The sequence below is a fragment of the Lonchura striata genome, chromosome 10, assembly GCF_050655825.1.
Source record: "Lonchura striata isolate lonStrDom1 chromosome 10, ASM5065582v1, whole genome shotgun sequence".
NCBI lineage: Eukaryota > Metazoa > Chordata > Aves > Passeriformes > Estrildidae > Lonchura > Lonchura striata.
In genome coordinates this window covers 12,796,322-12,820,099 of record NC_140712.1, presented here as the reverse complement: position 1 = coordinate 12,820,099, position 23,778 = coordinate 12,796,322, and the positions used below count along the sequence as shown (strand labels likewise).

The following is a 23,778-nucleotide window of genomic DNA, read 5'->3' as shown; positions in this document are numbered from 1 at the left end:
AATCCAGAGATTTTTCAGTGTTTTACTTGATTAATTTCATCATGAGCTGCATTACCAGCAAGGAAAATGATACCAACAGCTTGAAGCTAAGCAGTGAGGATACCAGGGAGCAACTTGCCAACCAAAGACCACACAGCAGCCCAAAAGACTTTATCCTAGAAATGAAATATTTCAAAAGCTCCCCTAACTGCAGGCTCTTGGGGCTAAGGGGAAGAAGTTCCTGCCAACCACTGCCCTTGGGTGACAAATTCATTTTGATGCAACAGCTAACAAAATGAGGATTTCCTGCACAGCTGTTGCAGTCTCCTTAGAGACTCAGTTTCTAAGGACAAAGAGCAAACGTCCCTCTGCTCCCTCTTAATTCCAGTCAACAGCAGCCACAGGCAGATCACGTAGCTGGGACATTTCTGACACAACCAGGAGACTGTAATAGCACTCATAAACCCAGTGATGCCTTTTCTCTTGTCAGTATCACATACAAGCACAAAGCAGCTGAGAACCTGGCCCTTTTCTCTTTAATAATTCACTGACAATTAAACATACCTCCTAATTTTGCTAACCAAATTAAAAAAACAATCATATAAAGCACAGGGCTAATTTTAGCCCTAAATACTGACAAGATCTGTGGTAACACCTGCTAAGTGTCAGTAGCCATGATCTCCATGGCATTTATAAAGCTTAACTGTTCACTAAGGCAACTTTCCCCTTGTGAAACGTACTAAAACACTGGCTAAAAGAGAGATATTGCAAAATACTCCACAAGCTATAAATTAAAGAGAAGAGCATTAGCCAGAAACTTTGTTTTATTCCTTTCAGGAAAACAGTGACTTGAAGACTCTGGTCTACAAACCTGGCCATCTGTTTGTATGCTTCTTCAGCCACTGCAAAGATATGTGGATCCATATCCCCCATATTTTGGCCACTGTAGGCATTGATGATATCTTCTCCATAGATAGGCAGCTGTTCATAAGGATTTATGGCCACTAAAACAATACCTACAAAGGAAATTAAACAAAAGGAATGATTAATAGTTGTTTCAAAATAAACCAAAGCAAAAATGGTTTTAACATTAGCTATTGATCTAATCTTTCTAAAAATGTTAAAGAATAAGGACCTGATATTACTGATTTCAACAGATATTTATTCTGAATGAAGTTTTGCACACACAAAGTGCCACAAGTTTACTTCTCCCTTGCTTTGGTAAACACATCAAGGATAACATTTTACCTTTTCTTTCTATCTTTCCCAAAGTTAGAATGCACAATCCAAAGAGACTCAGAATGTGGTCTTGAAATACTGCCTGTTCAGTACAGTAACCCAATGAATGTACATTGTATTTCCCTGTGTTTTACTCTGAATTACCAGTGACACTCTCATTTGTGAAGTGTAACTGCTGGGTGGTCTCACTGACTGCCAGTTTGGATATGTGCAGCCTGTTAACCCTTCAGCTGTTGTGAAAGAATAACATCCTCAGTTTTTGCAATAAGCAACAATGTACAGACACAGTGTAATTTGGGTTCCAGGGCACCTCTGCCAATCAGGCAGGACAACCTCCTGGTTAAAGGCATCTAAAATCCAAACAGGAGACATATTTCATAGGGCTGACAGAGAGCAGCACCCATTCATGTCAGGATGTCAGGAAATTAGGCAATTATAGCTCTAGAAGGCACCAGAACACCCTCATCTGATATATCTGAGCATGTACTCACACCTCCCATTTTCTAGTTTTTCCATAACAATTAAATACATATCTGTTTTTTTAATACAACTCATCACTACAGCATTTCTAAATAAATTAATGCCATTCTTTTACTCTCCCTGCACAGGAAAACTTAAGTCTTACTCTTCACAAACTTCCTTGCCACAGATAGTGAGACCTCAAATGTTTTTGGGACAATTCTCTTTTTCATGAGAAGTGAGGATTGCTCTACCCACAGGGATAATCTGACAAAGATTCCTTGTAACCATCTCTCCTGCAGCATTTACAACAGGCAGGGAAAGTTACCTGTTCTGTGCAGGGGGGGAATCACTGACCAGTGAGACCCAGCTGTGACAGGCACACTGTGAACCCTTGACATGGCAAGTCTTCCTCACCTTGACATGGCAAGTCTTCCTCACCTTGACGAGGTGATAAGGGGGAAAAACAACCCCTCTAATTTTAACTCTAGACATTTTAAAAACAGACTTTCTTATTCTGTGTATGTATTTTGGTGCCTAAGTGTGCCAGTGCAGCTGGAGATGGCTGCACAGTGACTGCACCAAGCACACTTGGATAACCCACCCTGAAGAACCTGCCTCCGAAGCGTTGCCATAGCACTCAACTTGCTTCTAAATTTACTCTGAAATTCACTCTTGCACACACAGACTTCCTCAGTGCTGATCCCAGCTCTCTGCAGATTACAGTCTTGTGATGTCTATCGAAGAAATTTTCCATGGAAAAGCTGGGAGAAGGGAAATGAAAGCACCTACAGTCTGGCACTGCTGGGAGCATCAACCAATTTTTAAACCCTTTCATGCAGCTATAGATCAAGCACAAACCATAGCAAAAACATTAAACAAGATGTTTTAGGGAGAGATCTGAGAGACCTTGATCTATTTCCTCAAATACAAGGCAAGTTTTATGTCTCGACACGCCCATGTGAGCAGAGTTGGTGTTTTTCCATCAGCCACAACTTCGCTGAAATGACTCAGGAGCCCCAGTGAAAAATCTCTATAAACATTTATGCCAAGTTCTAATGCTGCATTGATGAACCAAAAAATCAGAGTGGGGGGTTAGGGACAGGATGCAACCTCAGTACTACAAGACTCAAGGAATATTTTGCGTGTCAATTTTTAACATCTGCCCTTAGAAAAAGCAGTAAAAAGTGAAATACAGTGCACCACTGAGCTGAGCCTCTCAGGCCTGCAAGTCTCATCAAAGAGACATTACAAAATCTGTGTGAGACTTCCGACAATTCCCTCCTGCTTTTGGTTACGCTGGCAAAAATAAACCCTTGAATTGGGAACAAGCAACCCTGTGACAAGTCTCCAGCATATTAAAACATTTAACTTCAATAGCAATCTGTAAAATCTACAAGCAACTACCATCTGGAAATAACCAAAACAAGTGAGTTAGGAATTATTTGCCTTCTGTAGAATTTTGAAATCAGTCTGCCTCACAGGGCTATAATCCAGATTAATTTACATATAACTTCTCTTTATCTCTGCTAAATCATATTGCTATTTTAAGAAATATGGCCTTTCTTAGATTTATGTGTATTTTTGTTCTTACAATTACACTGAATTGAGCTCTGGCTACTCTTGGTGCCATTCTTCTTGATATATGCCCAAAGTAAGCCTATCTAATTCCTACACCTTGTACATACTCACCTGTCTGTGGCCAAACTGAACATAAATATAAGCAACTTCTTAATTTTAATTAAAGTTTGCTCTCCTGCAGAGAAAGCAGTACTTTATACTAATCTGAACTAGCCAGCAAGATTCACTGAGTTTTCATCACAGCCACAGCAGTTTTTCCATGTAAGCATTCAAATTTTCCTTTCTAACTTTTCAACTTCCTTCATTAATTCCTCATTTCACGTTTCCAACCGTAAAGCAAAGTTGAGTTGCTGGGGAAAGGCTGACTTGAAATTAAAAAATCAGCAGGTTTTCTGTTTAAAAGTTAGAATTACTTCAAAGTGCAATTTTAAATAATTTAATATTAACTTGACATATTACACTAAGACAGCATGGTTGAATTCATTTCTAGGGCCCTGGACAACTATCCATCCACGCGTTGCTGTTCCAGTTCTACTGTTGAGAATATTGTTATGTGATTCTCTTGATGGATTGAATGGTTTTAGTCTCCTTTGGGCTGCACAAACTGGGTTAGCTCAAACCACCTTCACAGGCGATTTAAACTGACCTGGCTGAGTGAGAGCCACATTAAGGAGGCAAATGCAGCCCCCCCTGAGGCTGAGCTCCAGGGCAATAATCTTTGCAGAGGGGAATAACCTGCAGCAGGATGGGAACTCATGGAGAAGTGTTGCAGCATTTCTGAGAGACAGAGGACGTGATTTATGTCTGGAGTGAGATTTGAGCTACTCCAGCCTAGGCCTCAGATCTGGGCCTTGTGAGGCCTTCCGGCCTGTGGCGCAGTTAGAAATTAAGAGTTTGTGGCGCAGTTAGAAATTGTATTAAAGTGTGATGGGGAGCACTGGGCTGTCTGGGTGTGAAGTAGTACAGGTTTATAGTGTGAGGTTTAGGCCACCTTAAGACAAAGACAAAATGTTAGCTTGCCAATGAGCTTGCCTTTGTAAACTGTAAATTATATAGAAGTGTATATAAACATCTCAGTAATAAACGGAGAACGTTTGATTAACCATATTGGTTTGATGTGCGTTTGTCCAGTCCAGCTGTCCTGTCTTATGAGGAAGACATCTCCTGGCTTCGGAGAAGTCTGAAAGGTGGATGTCTGTGGCCAAAGGATCAGGTTTTTAGGGGCTGACGTGCCAACTCTGTTTTGCTCAGCCTGTAACACAGCGCAGACCTGCCTAGATCCCAAGTGAATAAATCCACACACCACGCTCCTCAGCAGCGCTGAACCTCTGACACCTCCTCCTCTCTGAGCACCAGGAGCCCCCACACATTTCTGACAAACATCCCAGCAGCCCCCAGAACCACTTGAGTCTTGTCTGGAAGCAAACCAGCCCACCCAGCTCCAGGCCCTCTGGCAGACCCAGCCATGGAGAGCTAAAGCCTCCCAGCCCCACGAGGAATGATAGAACCAGCCAAAACCACGACTACAGCTGCACTGGGGAATACTTTAAATGTATCTTTTTCATGTTTTCCCAAACATAGGGAAACAACCAACAGACAACACATTCCTTTTGAAAGCCTCTTAAATGCTGCTCAGCACAGAGCCTGTCTGCAAGCAGCCAGGACACAACCCAGACAGGCTTGTGAGAGGGGGTATGGTGGTGTTAGGGGACCATGAAACTGAGACTGAAAACCCCTTCCAAGCTCAGGCCATGAGGCTCCAGTTGTACAAAAGCCTTTTCACACAGGAGTTTTGCCATGGGGGCACTTGGGGAAGAAGCACAGATCATGTCTGCACTGGGGAACTGAGGCAGTTTCCAGTGCTGGGACACAAGGTGCACCCTCAGCAGGGGCTGCCCAGAGAGGCATCACTGGAGATACTCAAATACCCAGACACTTGAGCTGGTCCAAGCCCTGAGCAACCTGATCTGGTCAGACTTCAGTAGGAAGATTCACTGAAGATTTCCAGAGGTCTCTTCCAACCTAAATTATTCTGTGCTCCAACTGCATGACTGGATGAGCTGCAGTGTGAATCATCACCCACTCCCATGGGAGTGAAGTCTGGCTGCAAGCAGGGGGTGGCAAAGTCTGAGCCAGTCCCCTGTGGGCTGGTCACTGACTGGGAACAGATGTGTCCTGCTGAGCATCTGCAGATTAGGAGCAGCCAGCGTGAGCAAAATGTGGCAGGATGTTAATGCCTCTGTCTGTCCATCACATGTTTAACGTGCTGCTCATCTTATTGAAAAGTTATGTTAAAATAAACATATGCACACATAGAAAAAAAAAAGCCCAGAAGCATAAGATCTAAATTTCAAGCCTAAACTACTCCACAATGTTTATTTTTAAAACAGACCATTCAGTTGCAATTTTGCACTTTATCATAAAGTGATTATTTAAGTAACTCTCCTCCATTTTGGCCATCTGAAAATACCACAGGCAATTACAAGTTTGGATAACCTCTGCTGTGAGTTAAATGTTATTTTTAAAACCAAGATCAATTGTAACTGGTAAGACAAGCCATGGCTCATGAACAAATTCACTTCTATCTGATCGGAAAAACATGAAAAAGAAAATAAACTGATGTCTTCTAAAGAAATGGAGGAGCTCAGTGCAGGGGTAGGCAATTATAGGTGGGCCACAAACTCACCAAAGAGCAAGGCCAGCCCCTACATCTGCAGTGTGTTAGCCTCCTCCCACCTAGCTCAACCTGAGCAAGCTTAAGGGGAACACCAACCAGACAGGAATCCCACCGTGAAGCAAAAATTGCTGAATACACATTTTATAAACAGATTCTACTGGGGAGCTAGAGGAACATACAGTGAAGTCAATTTTCTCTGAACCTCAATATTCTCCAGTCCATTAATGACCACAAACATAGTGATTTCCCTGAGAATAGTCCAGCATGCCGTGTCACTGAAAGATTTTAAGTGAAAGGCAGACATATCAACAGACAACTTTCCTTTTCCTGCCCAGGGCATTCTCTGTCAAGGCTATGGTGTGGAAGACAGTACTTGCCACAGTAGGTGTAGATGAGTTTGGAGTCTATGAAGCGAACTTTGAGGTTGTGCAGGACAGCAGGTTCGTGCAGGTAGCTGAGTGCTGTCAGGTCATTCTCACCAACCAGGATGTCAGGGTTCCGCAGGGGCGGCAGCTCCTTCGTCTTCGGATCGAGGCTGTACTCCAGGTCCTGAAATCACACGGACACACTTCAAACAGCTGGTGGCTAGGTTTCCTCACTCAGCTCCTCCCAGCAAAACATAAAAGGTAAAAAACCCACAACGCACGATTTCAGTTCTCTGGTGTTTTGAGTTAGCAGTTCTTTCTCCAAAAACGTCATTTAAAACTTCCCAGAGGGGGTTTCTATATGTATATAGACACCAACTCTATATAGACACCACCTTTAAGATTATTACTTAAGTAAACCCCATGCTTTTGCTGCCATATCTTTTTATTAAGCCAAAATATGCTATATCATAAATCAAATCAGCTCTTCCCTATTGTCTTCCTCTTGAGTGGAACAGGCAGGAGAAGAAGATTCCCACCAATCTATAGCCAGCTTCATGTGTGGTAACACAACATAGGAACGTTGGCAGAACACCATGAAGAACACAAATACTGGAAAAAATGCTACCTAGAACTTTTTTCAGAAATAAATTCATCTCTAATATAGATTTCCTAATTGCATCTGTCTCTAGATCTAAAATCACTTTGTTTACCTGCTATTTCCATGAAAAAAAACTCAAAGGACATGAGCTGTACATGGACATGTCATCATTTCTCAACACAGTACACAGCATCTCCTTTGTAATGCTCTTAATCCTTGCCTTTTTTATCTTTATTAATTTTCTGTTGGTTATGTTCAGCTTAAAAGTCACAGCTCTTCCTCTGCAACACTGTTCTCCTAGCAACCCTGTCTCTCTGGAACAGCAAACCAGGGCTATATGTTTAATGGCCTAAGTAGAAAAAGATGATGCCACTAACATAACAGGAAGAGGATAAAATAAATTGCTTTTTATTTTATTTTAAAAACAAGGCAAAATTCACTTCTGTAACTAAACAGTAAAATTTATCACACCAAAAAAATGCTGCAGGAAGTGAGTGGACAAAACCAACTGCACACACCTAAATACAGATATATTTTGACAGTAGAGCTTCCTGCAATAGGAACATCAGACTCTCGTTAAGAACAAGAGCTATCAGCTTACAAACAATACACAGACTTACCTTGCCATCTTCAAGTCTAAGCTGAAGGAATTTATCTCCAGGTTTATAATCTTTGAGAAGTTCTGCTGACTTCCACACCTCCTCTGGATCAGGGATCCAAACCCTGGCATACTGCAATATAACAACAGCAAAAGATCCATGAGCTTTGCTTGCACTATAGTTAAATCATTGAAATAAATGACACTAAAATGATTTTTTTTCTTTTTTAAATACATGTTTAACAGACAAACCCTTAAGCAAGAGGCAAGTTAATTAGTACATCAGAGGTGAATAACTTGTTCTACTGATAAATGGCTGCACAAGCATAATTTTATTGCCTACACAGAGAGAAAAAGGCATTTTCCATGCAGAAGGTATTCCAAGATACACATTCAATGGTGAAAATCTACAAAGTAAAAAAAAAAAAAAATCAGCAGAAATATCAAAAATTTGACTATCCGAAAAGATTCCTTGGAGTAATTCTTTTGAGTACGTTCTAAATGCATTTGTAGCATAATTTTACAGAGCCATTTTGTCTTCTTTTTCCCCAAAGAGAATCTTCAGCCCATCTGTGTTAATTTAGGCAAAGCTGCCTGATCAAGTGTTAAAAGCTCTTCCTTTGTAGTTACAAACACAGCTAGTTTAAAACTGATTATATTTAGAATGCAGAAAGAAAAAGAACCTGAAAGATTTGCTTGAAAAGGCCTCCAGATAAAAGAAAAAATCCAACAACAAACCAGATTCCCATTAACAACCATCTTCATACAAACTTTATTCATAAAAGTGACCCAGTGCAAACATATGATTTCTTTTCAAAACCAGCAAGAATATTCATATTTTTCAATGAGTGAAGATACAATTGTTACCTGATATTCAAGAATCAATTAAAGCTGTACAGAAACCAGCTGGTCACTTACAGTCACGGGAACATGCAAATACACACATGAAAACAGCTCTTGAGTAGAACAAGGAAAAGGCTGTAATATTTTTAACATGCTCAAGCTCCTGAAGCAATGCTCCTGCTATGCCTAGAGAGCACTGAGATCACACCACAGCCACACCTTTGCACACAAAGCAGCTTCTTGGCCCTGGAGGTGCATTCATGCACCTCATTGCAAAACATTCTCAGTCCACTAACTTATTTCAAAATAACTATAATGTATTTGTCAAAGCATGGCATTTGACGGCACAGAAAACTGCATTTGGTCGTGCAGCTTCACCACCTAATCTTACACAACTTTTTTATGTATAGCTTCCTCTGCCTCAAAGAATGCTGAAGGGCTTTTTTTTCCCTTATTAACCCAGTTTTCCCACTACAGAAAATTAGAAACTGTTTCTGCTAGGGATTTTCTGAAAGACTTCATGAAAAACTTCATATTGCTTTCTTGTTGCAAGACAGGGAATGATAAAAGGTGTTGAGCAGCAGTTTGGGGAGCAGGACCATGAAGCCCCAGCCCCTGGGCCAGGGAGGGAAGTGCACCTGCAGCTGGAGCTGCCAGGGAGGCTCAGTGCCCGCAGGAATTCTCAGCTTCAGGAAACAACTTGTTTCCCATCCCTGTGATCATCCTTAAGGACACTGCACATAAGGAATTTACAACAGCCTAAATCAATGCTTTTACCCTCAACACCTACCCACACACATAAGCCAAGTGAAAGGAGAAGGACAATGAAATAAATAAAAACTCACTTTCATCATTCCCACTACACAGTATGTCATGCTCCCATACCTGGCTTTTCTCCATCATCACTGGGTGTTACTGCCAGCCCTTTATAAAAAGACAAGAAGCTTTGCCTTTGTAGTCAATTTGTGCTTGTGTGGCTTATTTTCTTTGAATTTCGTTAGTTTCATATGTATTTGTTAGTGTTTTCAGTGCAAAAGTGCTGCATTACTGTATTATTTATAGAATCTTTTCCCTACTCCCCAGGAGATAAATTATTTGAAAAAACAAAAGATGCCCAAGCAATTACTCACTATGTGCTCCTGCCAATCACAGAGCACTGTGTAACAGAGGAAAGCAGCAGCAGAAGGCATGGTTTGGGCACTTGGGTAAGTTGTTTTCAGCCCCTCTGCATCCCTAATTCACAAGGGAAGGAACTTTGAAGTGAAATGAAGGTCTGTGCTAACGGGTGTATGTGCAATGCAAGCACAAACCCACAGAAACTATAATGAGTCCAAAATAATTAAACAGGACTTGACAGTAGAGGTGCCACATTAAAGTCAAGTAGCATGCTAAAGAACAATGTTTTCTTTCCTTTCTACTTGGACTGAAACAAAAGATACTTTGTAGAACTAAATAAATCATAAATTTATGATTTCATATAATAGCAATTTCAAGTCACAATTTCACATAATAATTTCAAATCCTAAAATCAATAATTCGTAAGATCCATATAGTCAAACATAGCACACAACACCTGTTCTCAGAATTCTTTTATTTAAAAAAAGCCCAAAAAGCTAAAAACCAAAACCTTGCGAGAAATCAGGTAAGTTTTTTTTCAGTTTAACAAAAGATGCTCCAGCATCAGACACAGCTGAAGACTGAATGCATACCACACTTTGACCAGGTTCCATTCCCAATATTTCTGTTCCTCACCCCCAATATTTCTGATAGGATATTCCTTCCAAGGAATTAACAGAAAGCAAAGTAAATGTGACAGAGGAAAGCATTTAAATGTTGTCCAGCAGAAGGAATCAGCAGGCTGGAGTCCTTTAGGAAAGAAAAGAAAAAGAAAAGTTCCCTAACCTAAGAAAGCAGCAGCCTGAAAGACAAATGCTGATAACCTGAAGCAGCAAATGTTGTGCAGCATTTTCTAACCAAGCAGTCTATAGCAACATGAAACAAGCATCTTTAATTTATCCAGCTAAAACTGTACATTTTATACCATCTAGAGAGGGGAAAGAGAAAGCAGAAAACAGATCACCATAGAAACTGAGCCACTACAGACAGCAGAAGCTTCCATGACACAACCCCACAGATATTAAAGCCATCCTATGAGCGCCAGGCTGGAGCTTTTTAGCTCCAGCACCAGTGCCTAGCCTTAAATCCCTGCCAAAGAAAACACCTGGTAAAAGGAATGGGTGGGAGGAAAGACAGAGATGTTCCTAATTATAAGTACTGAATAATTTCTCAACATTTTCACCTCATTAACTTAGCAGAATGTTTTGCAAAATCAGATTTTCATGCTTTTATATAATCAGTTGATACTAAAATTCCACTGCTGCCTGGCCTTTACTGGGATCCAACCCTACAGAGAAAAACAAAGCCCCAACACTGGTGGAAACAGGACCAAGGGCCTTTCTTGGGAAACACCTTACTTACTCTGATATCTGCTATATAAAATTGGGTTTATGACAATTTTAGAATAAGGCTAAAATAAGATTAAATTCTAGAGCCAATGATTTACAAATCAGCCTTCTAAAAAGGGAAGGAAATTCTGGTTCAAAAATTACTATGCTGTCTAAATTCTAGCACTGAAATGACAATGTAAATTACAGCAAGGGTCAAATGAATTTTAGTTTAATCATCCTAATTATGATCCATAAATACATTACTCTTCGTAGTAGTTCAATGCAAATTTTGAACCACCAAAATAAAACTTCTGATTGGGGAGATACAAGTATGACTAACTCCAGGCAAGGCCATGAAATAAAATTTTAGATAAATATTGCTACATTTCATGTCAGCCCGAGTTTACCACTGGTGTCACTTTCACTTTATATTTCAGTACTGATTTGGCCCAAATAAATGAGCTTTGCTATCCTCCCTCTGTGGGTATGACTGTGGCTCAGCACTGATGCAGATGGGAGAGGCTGGGGAGGGCACACAGCAGCAAAGGGCACCTCCAGCACCACCCTTAACCTCAGCCAGTTTGAAAGTCAGAGTGAAAACAGAAGGCATACCAAGGAGATGTCCTGGGATTCAGAAGGAAAATAAATAATTAAATGCATAATGACAGGACTAATTCAGATCTCATTTCCTGCCTAGACTCTCTTCCAGCCTCAGCAGACCAACATTAAAAAAAAAACCAAACAAACCAGCATCTCCAAAATCCTCTGGAAGTGTCAAGTGCTGTGCTTTGTTCAAGGAAGGACAAGCTGGGCAAGAGTTTATAGACAGCTACAAAGAACTCTGAAAGAGCAGCAGAAAACAAACACAGAAGTTTTCACATCTTATTGGGGGGTCAGAAGGCTGGCTGGATTACTAAAATTTTATATAATAAGAAAATATGATAGAAAATCACAGTATTCTGTCATACCTCGTGATTTCATTTTAGATCACATGAATAAATCAGCAGACTATAACAATTACCTATCAAATGAGACCATATGACTCACAAAGCTTCTCTTCTGAGATATTAACCTCTTGAAGTACTAATTGACATTGCTGACAAAATGGAATTAGCAATGCAAGAGGCTCAGGAGTCTCGTCAGCAGGCAAATAGTTTTCTACTTCCATTGCACAATCACAAACAGAGAGGAAGGTGATACAGCTATCTTCCCAGCTCAACAGCTCTTTGGCTAAGAGTTTGAAGAATTCATTAAATGAGCTACATCCTAGAAAGAAAAAGGAAATTTCAACTCAGAGAAAGCTGTCTCAAGTTTCTCAGCACGACCTAAAGTGAACTGGCATGATTTTCACTCCAGAAGAGATCATCTCCTTTTTTATTTACAGACAGCCTCAAAAGCCACAGTCTTTCACATGTTAACCATGAAAAGAAGTATGAGAGACATTGCCCCCCTCCCTTTCAAGAATGACCTCGGTCTGGGCAGGAGTAAATCAGCTCATTCATGTCAGGATCAAAGAGACACCATCAATTCTGGCAGCACTAGCTGAAGGAGCCAGTGCAACAGCAACAGCTGGTGAAAGTTAAAGCCAAACTTCACCAAGATTATTCAATGTGGACTTGCTGCTGACTGAACATGGCCACCTGGAGAGAGCAGGCTGCATTGCTAGGCTGGAAAAAGACTTGTCTCTGCTAGTAGGGCATAACAACAAAACAGAGCACTAAGCCATCAAAGTTCACACTGCAGAAGTGTTGAACTGATCTTCGCTAATTGCAAAGTTATTACAAAAGGATTTCTGAGCTCTGGGATTTCCTTGGCTGGGCTTGCTTTGAAAACACAATTTGATGCTATTAGAACAATTTCCTTTCAGCCTCATATTTTCCCCTATGCTTGGTTCATAGTGCCACCACCAAAGATAATAATACTGAGCCTAGAAATACTTGAAACAGCAAAGTTCAGTTTTTATAAGCTCTGCACAAGCAGATCAACAGCTGAGTAACAGGCAAACACAAGTCTTAACTTGACCAGTCTGGATCTCCTACAAAGAGATCACAATCACTCCGGAGGCAGTCCTGTTTCACCCACTGCTGAAACCAGTAAAATTTGTGCCAGCCATCCTGTGACCCACGGGCAGTCCCGAGGACACACTGCACTCCTGGCACCAGAGTGCTGCTGCTGCCTGCACGCCGAAAAGTCAGACAGGACTTTACTCTTCTCTCCCAAAACGCCAAGGCAGGATTGGAAAGTAGAGCATCCCCATGACAAATGGGCTGCTGCAAACCTCTGACCAACTCATCTTAATTCTTCTTAGGGCCAGAGGGAAATGAAATCATTAATTTTGAAAAAAAATCCAAACAGAAATTAGAGTTTTCTTAAAGGTAGTAACACTCTTTGGGCATGGAGTGTATTTTCTGTCTTGCTGCTCAGCAAGAGCTTCTTGTGTAGAGTTTACAAACCTCTTGTAGAGTTTAAGACCTGAATTAATTTGACAAGAAATTTATATCATCATATACAGTAAGGGAAATATAAGTGACAATTAGTCTTATTTTTTTATCTGAACAACAGATAAAACACAGAGTTAGCTGACCTCCTAAGATCAAAAGCCCTGCATTATTCTGTCTCATGGGAATTCCTGACCAGCCACAAGCAGAGCTCCAAACAGAATCCAGGGGACAGCAGTGACCCAGGCTCTGAGCTGCCCCTGGGATATCACCACTAGGAGCAACATAGCAGGGATGCTGGCATGCAAAGCTGGCTCACAGGAATTTAGGTGAGGCACTGCATCCACACCCTGCACACATGAATACAGCCCAATGGGAAAAAGTCTGTTGTACTTGAGTACTTCATCTACCCTGCAAATAGCCACTACACTTGAATCATAAGGCTATAAAAGCCCCACCTCCCTCCCTTCTTCCCTTCCTTTAAGCATTTTTACAAAGTATTCTTTGTATCTGGGGCCTGGGGGCTTGCAACAGCAAAAGCCACTTACATGTCCTTTGCCAAACATGCCTTGATTGTACAAGGTACAAGTAAAATCTGTCAGCATCCCACACAGATTCACTGCAGCAAGGTCTGTATCATCAGCCACTAGAAAAACATTGATTTGCATAGCTGAAACCTCACCTTGCTTCAAAGGGATGCAAAAAAACCTAAATCCCAAACACAGGATATCTATGTACACTGAAATTCAGAGACAATTACCACCCTGGAAATCTACACCTTGGGCCTGTCATCAAGGCCAAAGACGTAGTTTTACTTTAAACTACCAAATCTATCAAAGAAGAGTTCTAGTCCAAGGTTGTAACTGGTACAATGGTCCCATGAAACACTTTTAAGGCATTAAACCACATGAAATGTTTAAAAGTTGAGCATTTTCTACACCTTTGAAAACACAGATTTCTACATTTTATATTGATTGCACTTGACCTTCTCTTCAAATGTCATACAGAGGGAGACAGATGTGGTTTAGCTGTTATTAACGCAAACAATACTTCAGCTGTCAAAATGCTCATTCACCCCCTAAGCTGCTGCATGCAGGAACAGCTCTGTAGCTCCTGTGGCACCTCACAGATCCCTTTCACAGCTCCTCTCCAGCCTCCCCAAGTGCCAGCCATGCCCAGGCAGTGGCCAGGGCTCCACCTTGGGCTCTGCAACCTCCCGGGGCTGGGATGCTGAGCCCCACGCAGACTGCCTGGGTACAGCTGCATTTGCCTGCAGGATGCTTCTGAGAGGGCTTCATCAAGGCTGCACGATCAGCTACAGAAAAACAGGATGTTTCACAAAGCAGCCTGGCCAGAATGTTAGAAGAGAAGCAGAGCTACACCCTTCCTCATGTCCCTGCCACTCCCACAAGCCCATGTGGAGGGCAGAGTGATGCTCCTGCACCTCTGGCCTGAGGCTGCCCACTGGATGCCTCATTCTCCACCAGTCATCCCCAAACCTGCAGCAAATAACTCACCACAAACCCTCAGAGAAACAGCAGCACTGCTATCTTATTCCATGCAGATGCTGTTCTCATTTAATTCAGTATGTTTCTCAAAAAAAACCCAAAAAACCTCATTTAAAGTAAACCAGGCTTAAAAATACACATTCACAGAAACAGCAATACTGAAGAAAAGTTTGTGTTTGAGTTTTGATTCCTAGACCTGTCAAAGGAATGAATGCAGCTCTGAAGAATCTCCAGAAAAGATGGCAGTAACAGTGAGATCAAACCCACCAATGTTCTGGACACTGCCTGAGACACAAACCAGCTGAACAACCACAGTAAGATCTGCAAAAACACAGAGCAGAAGGGTGATGCCTACCTCAGGCTGAGAGACAGGAAAATATTCTGACTCATGTAAAATTTCATTTGGGGTCATACCCACACACAGAAGCAAATACTGTATTGTATTTCAATCCATATCACCAGAATGAAGGCTAACAAGGAGTAATATGCTAGTGATTTCAAAAATAAGTTAATTATACGTCTGCCTTAAAACTCACAATTCATCCAACCTGAAAAACACGTTACAAGAATTGTACAAGAGTGGCCACAAGAAATTTAAGGGCAAATGAAACAACTTCAGTTACCCTGAATATTCAGCTAATGAGATTTGTTGCACTGAAGAAACCTCACTAGGAAAAGGATGCACGATTTCATGTTTATGTGCTTACAGTGAATGCTGCTCCAATTTAAAAATTATTTTAAAAAGCCTACAACCAAGAACACAAAAAGATATTCAACACAATTAACTGCATGGGTATCTCAACTTAAGATTCAATAACACAAACATTGTAAAGGCAAATAAAACAAGTGGCTGCAGGATTTTGTTTCAACATCAAGATGATGCAAGCTATAATACAGACTTGACAGCATAAATGCAGAAACAGACATAACTTCCAAATTCAGTCCAGACGCTCATGTTTATTCCATATTTTTCATGCTGATGTCACAGAATTAAATGCTGATTTCACTTTGTCAAGGAGTTCTCAGATGGATTTAAGATCTTTTCTACAACTATTTTCCCCAAAGTTTCTAGAAGCCTGGGGGGCAGGAGCCAGACCCCCTGGGTCACTCCTCACAGCCAGACCCCCTGGGTGCTGCTGTGCTGGGAAGGGGCTGGGGGCACCTGGGGCTGCTGGTTCACACACAGCAGGAGGAAACCTCCCCTCCCAGTGCCCCTGCCCAGCACAGATCTGCAGCCTTGCCTTGGCATTATTTGGTGCATCCAGCACTTGCTTATGCAGGATGGCAAAACAAAGGGCTGGACTGATCAGACAGATGCACTGCACCGTGCCACAGCACCACAGTTTGGGACAAGAACCTGCTGAGAAAGAAGTCGTGGGGCCATAACTTCTCACCCAGCTCACACAGGTGAAACAAGGCTACATCTTCTGCCATCTGTAGAACATCTGGAACATGGACAATTGCTGACTTAACTGTGAAAGTTTAATTTAAAAGTTAAAAATTAAAGGAAATATATTGGAGAGTAGATAAGGCTGTACTTTTCTGAGAGTCCTTCTATGAGGTTGAGCTCAAGTCCAAAAGCGCCTAGCCCCCAAAAAGCCACCTTTGAAGTAAAACACCAAACTGAGGTTTTAAAAAGCAAATATTAACTGAGTATTTTTTATTAGGCCAACACAGAAGCCCCAGCTGAGATGCAGCTGCATCATTAGAATAGAGCTTTTACTGACTTCTGTTGAGTTATTCAAGGAGAACTAGTTTTCCTCAGCTAACCCAGTGTAGCTGTCACCCAGACACGTTTCTGCTCTGCTACAGCAGCAAGCTGACACCAGTGAGGCACCTCTAATGGAGCCTTATTTAGTTCCACCAGTTTTGCACGGGAACTAAACAGCAATTTACAGCAAGTGCCCACACAAGGAAACCAGAGTGGCCTGATATGAATGACCTGGCAAGCTCAAACTCAAGACCAGCCAGCAGAGCCAAACCCCCCAAGGTTACCCCTCCTCCACAACAACCAGGGGAAGCTGTGAAAGCAGAACTGGGTTTAGTGGGATGGAGCTGCTCTCCACAAGTCCCCAGCAAGAGCAGCAGCCGTTCCCTGCCCTGGCCGGCCGGGCTCAGGGCAGCAGGGCTGTGCTGGTGCCAGCAGGGCAGGTGATGGAACACCTCTGCAGAGAGCAACCTGCACCCTGTCACACCAGCTGAAGCAAACTTTCAACCATACCACATTTAGCCTTAGAGAAACTATTCCACTGCTTTTCTCTACAAGTGCTCTGTCCTTGATTGTTCGCAAGAAGTTGAAATCAGCTTTACATTTCTGAAGTGTGAGACTGTCACAGACTCAGACATGAAATCCTAACAACTTCTGCAATTGTTTCTCCTCTTGCAAGTTTTTTTCTAAGTGAGACCATCTCCTAAACAATTAATTTAATGTCTGGCATGGTTGAAATATTAATGTATCTATGTCCAGGATCATAAGTCCAAACTCAATGAAAATCCTTATTAATAAACTCTTACACTGTAATACTATGATACTGGTATGCATTTACAAGTTTAGCTATACAGACCTAAACGCCTATGTGAAAACCAAGAAAACAACTGAACATATTGTACTTACTTTAACATACATATAGTCTAAAACTTCTATTCCCATCCCATATCTCCTGTAACAGAAATTTTCAGCACTTTCAGAGGCAGCTGGTGTTTCCTCTCCAGGCAAAACAGGTTCAATCTCCATGGAACACATTTCCATCTCCCTCGTGCTGCTGTATACTAACTCATAAGGCAACTTGGGAATCTCTCTCTCTTGGTTTCCTCAGCAAAACAACTGAGGTCATCTGCTTTAAAGACACTTCTGAATAACCCATGGAGTCTGCAGAGAGTAACGTGTGACAAGCCATGTTGGGGCAATGAATTCCCTCATTGTTACTCTGCCTCACAGTATTTTTAGGTTATTTCTCCAGCTCTACAAAGCTCAAGAGTGTCCTTCTGTAAACCACAAAGCAGTTGCAAAATTCTCTTGTCTTGTGATAATCAAATGGAAGAACTCAAGGACACCACTGGTAATTGGAGTAAGAGTTTATGATTCTTCATAGCCACGGGTATGCACATCATTCAAATGAGAAGTCCTTGTTTTTCAATATTTAGGGCTGCCAAACTAGAAATGTGCAGTTTACATCTACCCATACAGCAGCCTTGGAAAAGAACATGATAAATCAAATGCCATGCCTACCCTGTGGTAGCTGTTACAAACACAGAATGAGAGCCCTGCAAAGCAATGCTGCTTCAGCCTTTACATTTGATCTCAAAGTGAGGAATCTCATCAGAGCACAGAGTAAGCAGCAGGGAAGAGTCTGCTCTCAGCCCTCCCCACTGCCCCCTAAGAGCTAAATAAACCCAACAAGCCACATCTGCTAATTGCCAGGGCAACAAGAATTACCCTAACAGCCCTACCTACCCACAGCCACACCTGAAGCAGGGCTCAAAGGCACAAACGGAGGCTTGGTGAGCAGTGAGGGAAGTGCAACAGCTTTCAGGATGTTCAGAAAGTAGCAACAACTTTCACCAAAAAACATGGAGCTGACAGGCACAAAAACACAGCTGCATTCTGCATTCCTGACTGAGTCCTCCAGTTTAATCTTTACAATGCTCCCTCAAACCATTCACACCTCCATCACACCATGATCATGGTGACTTCTCATTCAAAATTGTGTTTTGGTATTATGTTGGTACCTTCTTTTCCCTCAACATTCTAAGAAGCTTTACCCCAGCCTTGAGTACCTCCATAGCATTATTATTTGGGGAAAGGTCTTGCTATTGTTCCTGGCTAACAGGCCAAAGAAACTAAATCCATGCCATAAAGGAGAACAGAAGGTGTAAAACTCAGTATCTCTGTTACTGTAAGTAATCAATTTGCACCTTCTTCAAAATTTACATTAAAATTTGCAGATGCTCACATTGGAAGTTCAGTCAATGTCTGCAATCCACAGACATTCAGCTGAAGTCTTTAAACTTCATTAGCAGTACCTAATGTTTCCTGTGCTTACCTTTGAGCTCCTTAATATCCACAATTCAGCAAGGAAGGCACTCTAATGTAACCACACTAACTACTTAGCCTCTTCAAAAAAAACCCAAGCAAAGAAACAAACAAAAAACTCCAAAAAACAACAAAAACCCCACACAGACGGTTTTAACAGCATTGACTTCTTCTTTATATTTCATTCGTCTATAAACAGGCTGACACATAGAAACAAACAACTAAACATTGCAGCTAGCTCTAAGAACAAGCAAAGCAGCTGTGCTGGGACAGAAAAGGCCCAGATTATGACCCGGATGACCAGGAAGAACCCAAAATTACCAACATCATCAGCTCGATAACTCTGTGGTTTTCATGTTTGCGCAGTGTTGGGCAGCCCAGGTTAAACACCTCACACACGTTTCACATTTGGCTGCTGCCTGGAGCAAATTGCAAACACAGACTGTGCAAAAAGATGAGTGGCACCATAAGAAGGCAGGGTCCTGAAAGTGGATGTTTCTGCTGAAAATACATTCTAGTTATTAAACATCAAACCTGGGCTTCAAATAGACAGGTCCTAATTTATTGCAATGCTGCATACACTGAGCATTCCTCAGAGAACTGGACAAGAGACATCCCCAGGATGTTTTAGTTTGTTTTCCTGCACAAATCATTCCCAAAAGCTGTAGGACAGCAAAGTTACTTCCCTGCCATAAGAAATAAAGAATAAAGGGCTTGATCTTTCAGATTTATGTGCTCTATTTCAAAGCATAAAATGAAGCAATGTGTGATTACTCACACGGGACAAAGAGAAATCCTTCCAGTACCAGGCTTAGGCAAAGCCAGGGTTAAGCAAATCCAAGGAACGCTGAGAACAAGGAGGAAATGATGCAGTCCTAGGCAAAGGGTGTAGCCCTGCTCTCTGCCAGGAGTCACCAAAAGCCTTGTCACAAGTGTTGGCAAACGAGGCCTTAGCAACCCAATCACACAACTCTGCATTGTGGATGCAGCTTCCAAGTGAAGCCAGCAAAAGGGAAAGTTACTGTACAAAGAGCCAGTGAACTCATACACTTCGAATTTTCTCTGTCTCCCATGACTTTTCGATAACAGGTTTAATTTCACACCTAGTGCATTCCCACTTGCTTAAAAGTGTGATACCAATTAGAGCCAGCCAAACTCTTAGAAACATTATCCCTGTTCTAGCATATCTTGAATGGGGGTATGGTCCATGGAAAGAAGCAGAAAGACACAGTTTGATGAAAAAGTCATCATCACAGACATGATGCAGATTTCCAAGAGCCGTGGGTTTATTTCTGACCATAACACCACATTTTCCTGCAACAACAATCACCAATTATTAAGGATTATTAAGGATATCAAGGAAGCTGTTCCTTGCTATTTCAGCAGCAGAGAAGAGAAGCAGAAGGTGCATTCTGCTGCTTCAACTCATTGAGTAGCTTGCTAATGAAGCATCAGGAACAACAGCCTTGCCCAAACGCTGTTCCCTGGCCCTGGGCCCAGCTGCTCAAACACTCACTGCCAGAGTCAAGCACTAGTAAACACTGCTCCACTACAGTGAGCACAAAATTAGATCAGACATAACCTCTGCACCTTCCAGCACGTGAAAGAAAACCCAGCCAGGCAAAGGAGCTCAGACTCTGCTCGTCCCTAACTCCCCACTGGCAGCAAGGTAAGGGTGGCTTCAATCAAGAGGCACAAAACAAATCCCTGACTCGCTTTTGTCAGAGGAGCTCTTAGCAAAACTGGGTCCATCATCTCCCCTCTAGCCAAGATGCCTTTCACACCAGCAACATCTGATATACATGCTGTCAAAGACCCCAGTAATACAAGCAAAACTTCAGTAATTAAATATTTCCTCGTGTGTACTTTGTGCTGTCAAGGAATGAAACCCAAATTTAATGAATGTGCATGAATTACTGTATGAATATAATATTTATACAATAATGTGTATAAATGCCAAGAGGATGGACCAGGCTCTTCTCCGTGGTGCTGAGCAACACAACAAGAGCCAGCAGGAAGAAACTGATGCTCAGAAATTCCAACCTACTATGAGGAAGAACTTCTTTACTGGCAGTGGGTGAGCACTGGAAGAGGCTGCCCAGAGAGGGTGTGGAGCCTCCCTCCCTTTCTGACAGTCAGAACCACCTGGACACAACCTGGCGTTGGGACAGCCCTACGGAAGGGAGGCTGGCCCAGATGACCACTGTGGTCCCTTCAACCTGACCCGTCCTGCCACTCTCTGAGTGTCCCCACAGGCCACCCCAGGCTCCTGCAGGTTTGCAGAGCTGCTCCAGGCCCAGCCCCAGGCAGCCCTGCCAGCTGCACACTGCCTCCCTCCCAGCAAAACCACCTAACCTCACTGCCTTCTTGCTTTTCTCAAATCCTACTAAAAATAGGCACTGCAGCCATGTGATACTGGACATTTGTGTGACTTCCTCCAATTCAGCTGGCTCCATGAGCACATTTCAATAACAAAAATGCTTTCTTTAGTTCAATACTGATTAGGCAATGAGTCTCATAAAGACAAACTTTGTTATTAAAACACGTGGAGAGAATTAAACTCCCAAAGGCCCCACAAGCAAACCCTGTGTTGGGTACATCTGTCTATCCCTTACAACTCAACCTGGAGCTCTCTGGCTCAACCACAGATAATCATGGTGGTCATTACACACATTTTCTGACATAGCAGGAGCTTGGCAGCCCTTTATCTGATAATTTATTTATCTAAAAAAGAAGAGTAATCCCTTACTTAACCCATGTGGTACATGCTATCAAATCCCTGCAGTAGAAACAGCCTGTGAATAACCAGTGGCAGTTCCAGGTACAGACATTACTATTCTGCAAGCACTGCTGGTGACAATTTGGGGAGGGATCCCACATCATCCACTAATATTACCAGGTAAATGTTTTAACATGATATGCAAAGAATTGAAGAAACAAGACCAATTATTATAAACGAGACCTTCACAGTTCTTTACATGTAACAAAGAACTCACAAAACTTTCAAGATTAGGTCTACGGAGAAAATAAAAAAAAGCCAAAAACCAAAAGAAGAGCATTTTAAAACATAAAGCTGTTAACACCCTCCCCAAAAGTAGCTCCAAACGATGCTAAACTTCCAGTGGTCCATTAGGACTACAGGATGCACCCTCCCAGAAGCTATTTGTGGGCTGTCAGGAGCTTTCACCAACAGCTTGGTGTCTCTGACTCCACCAGGGTGGCATCATCTCCTCCTCCAGACAAGCTCACATCCCGGGGAGCAGCTCTGGCACAGGGTGGGCTCCAGCTCAAAGCATGGCCTGCCTTGCTTCCCAAGGCTCAGTTTATTTCACCAACAGACTGCTGACATGTCACAAAAGTGCTGGTGGAAAGCTAAGAGCTTTCTCAGTTTCTTCAGCTACTGTGGCTGACTACAGAGAACAGGTTTTTTTTTACAAAAACATAGAAAAATGTCAAGGTTAGGTTAAACCAAGTGTTGTTGGACTGTTGGGTAATTATATCCCCAGCACATTTATTTAAGGCAATAGGAATAAAATGGGTGCACAGCACCATGGCTTGTCACTGGCAGAGCTGCCATCATGCTTATTCCAGTGACACAGCAGGTCTCCCAGGCAGAGAATCCACTGAAATACTCCCTGTGCTGTGCAGGGCTTTAAGAAGAGGCAGAGCAGAGTTATAAAGCATCCTGTGAAGGCTCACTGGCCTGGGGGGCAATTCCTGACAGTTCAGGTTGGATTTTGCAGGAGCCCCTCTGCTCCCAGCCCTCCCCGGCAGAGCAGGGCCAGCTGTGCCTGCAGGACTGAGCTCTGCCGGGCACCAGCGCTCTGGCAGGACTCAGCTGGCACCCTGTGAGACACAGGGATATGCTCAGTGCTTACAGAACACTGAGAGCACATGCAAGAGTTTTGCTGTGAACTGTGGAACATGTAAAAATTTTCCTAAGGATATTCTCTGATTGATCTTCTTATACTTTCAAGTCTAATCAACAGGAAAGAAGATTTAATCTGTGAAACAGACAGCAGCTAACAAGCTCTAAGTGATGCCCAGGTGTTTGAAAGACAAAGTATTTGTTGGTAGAGTTGCCTTGTTAAGGTTTGGGGCCTGACCTGCTTCAGTGATCTCAGGCCTACTGGGAGGTTAAAAAAGCTTGGGAAAAGGATGTCCACTGACAGTGGACACACAGAATACAGAATTTAGGGGCCACAAGGACATGTCGCAGAACCTCCAGACAAGGAAGAAACTAACAGAGCCTATTGTAAATGCAGGCGAACCCAGTGGGAAGAAATTATGATGTCTGACTCAATTCAGAAGGCTGAGTTATTTCTTTATTATAACTATGCTAAAATACATTAATATTCTATATAAAAGGAGGATACTAAAACTACATACTACTTTCTCTGACTCTATCTCTAACCCTAACACAACTCGTGACCTTCTCTGAGAGTCCAGCCCCAGGTGGGTTGGATTGGCCATCAGGCTCAAACAATCTTCACCAGAATCCAACTAAGCACTCACCCCAGGTAAACAATTCTCCAAACACATTCCACGTAGGAAAAACAAGGAGCAGAAATAGAAATTGTTTTCTCTTTCATTTCTCTCTGTGCAGTGCACCTCTATGAAAAATCCTGAGAGGGAGAGAAATGTGCTTGCCACAAGAGCCAGCTCAAAAACTGTGCTGAAGCAGCTCTGACCGGGTAAAAGATAACTCCAGCGGGGGCAGGTCCTGACACCAGCACACAGCCACCAACCCAAGCAATCACCAACCCAAAAGAGAAACACTGGGCATGCAAGGCTTAGTGTGAGAAGCAAGAGACTCATTAACCAACAAGACAGAATACTAATTAACAAGGGAACTAGGTAACTTGTAGCCAAGGAACATTAATGCCTTTGTTTGCTAAACTATAACTAGTGAGAAGTTTTGGCGGTTGTGGTGCTGCCTTTATGGATTTGCCACCCAGCACCCCTTTCTGTGCAGAACTGTAACTGCATTTGACTTATTTAAAGTCAAAT

The 23,778-nt window shown here is 42.3% G+C and overlaps 1 protein-coding gene across 8 annotated transcripts in view; it reads right to left on the bottom strand.

Annotated features, from left to right (window-relative positions):
* The window catches only part of MYO5A (myosin VA), a 99,534-nt gene that overhangs the window by 71,052 nt on the left and 4,704 nt on the right, over positions 1-23,778 (bottom strand). For 7 of the 8 annotated variants that reach the window (XM_085588732.1, XM_085588731.1, XM_085588733.1 and 4 more), the window contains exons 2-4: positions 7,522-7,632; positions 6,313-6,484; positions 851-995 (exon numbers count right to left, since the gene is read on the bottom strand). In XM_085588732.1, the coding sequence (XP_085444858.1) occupies positions 851-995; positions 6,313-6,484; positions 7,522-7,632 (428 nt within the window). Of the gene's footprint in view, positions 1-850; positions 996-6,308; positions 6,485-7,521; positions 7,633-23,778 lie in introns of those variants that run through there. The other variant, XM_085588739.1, reaches the window with a different exon arrangement.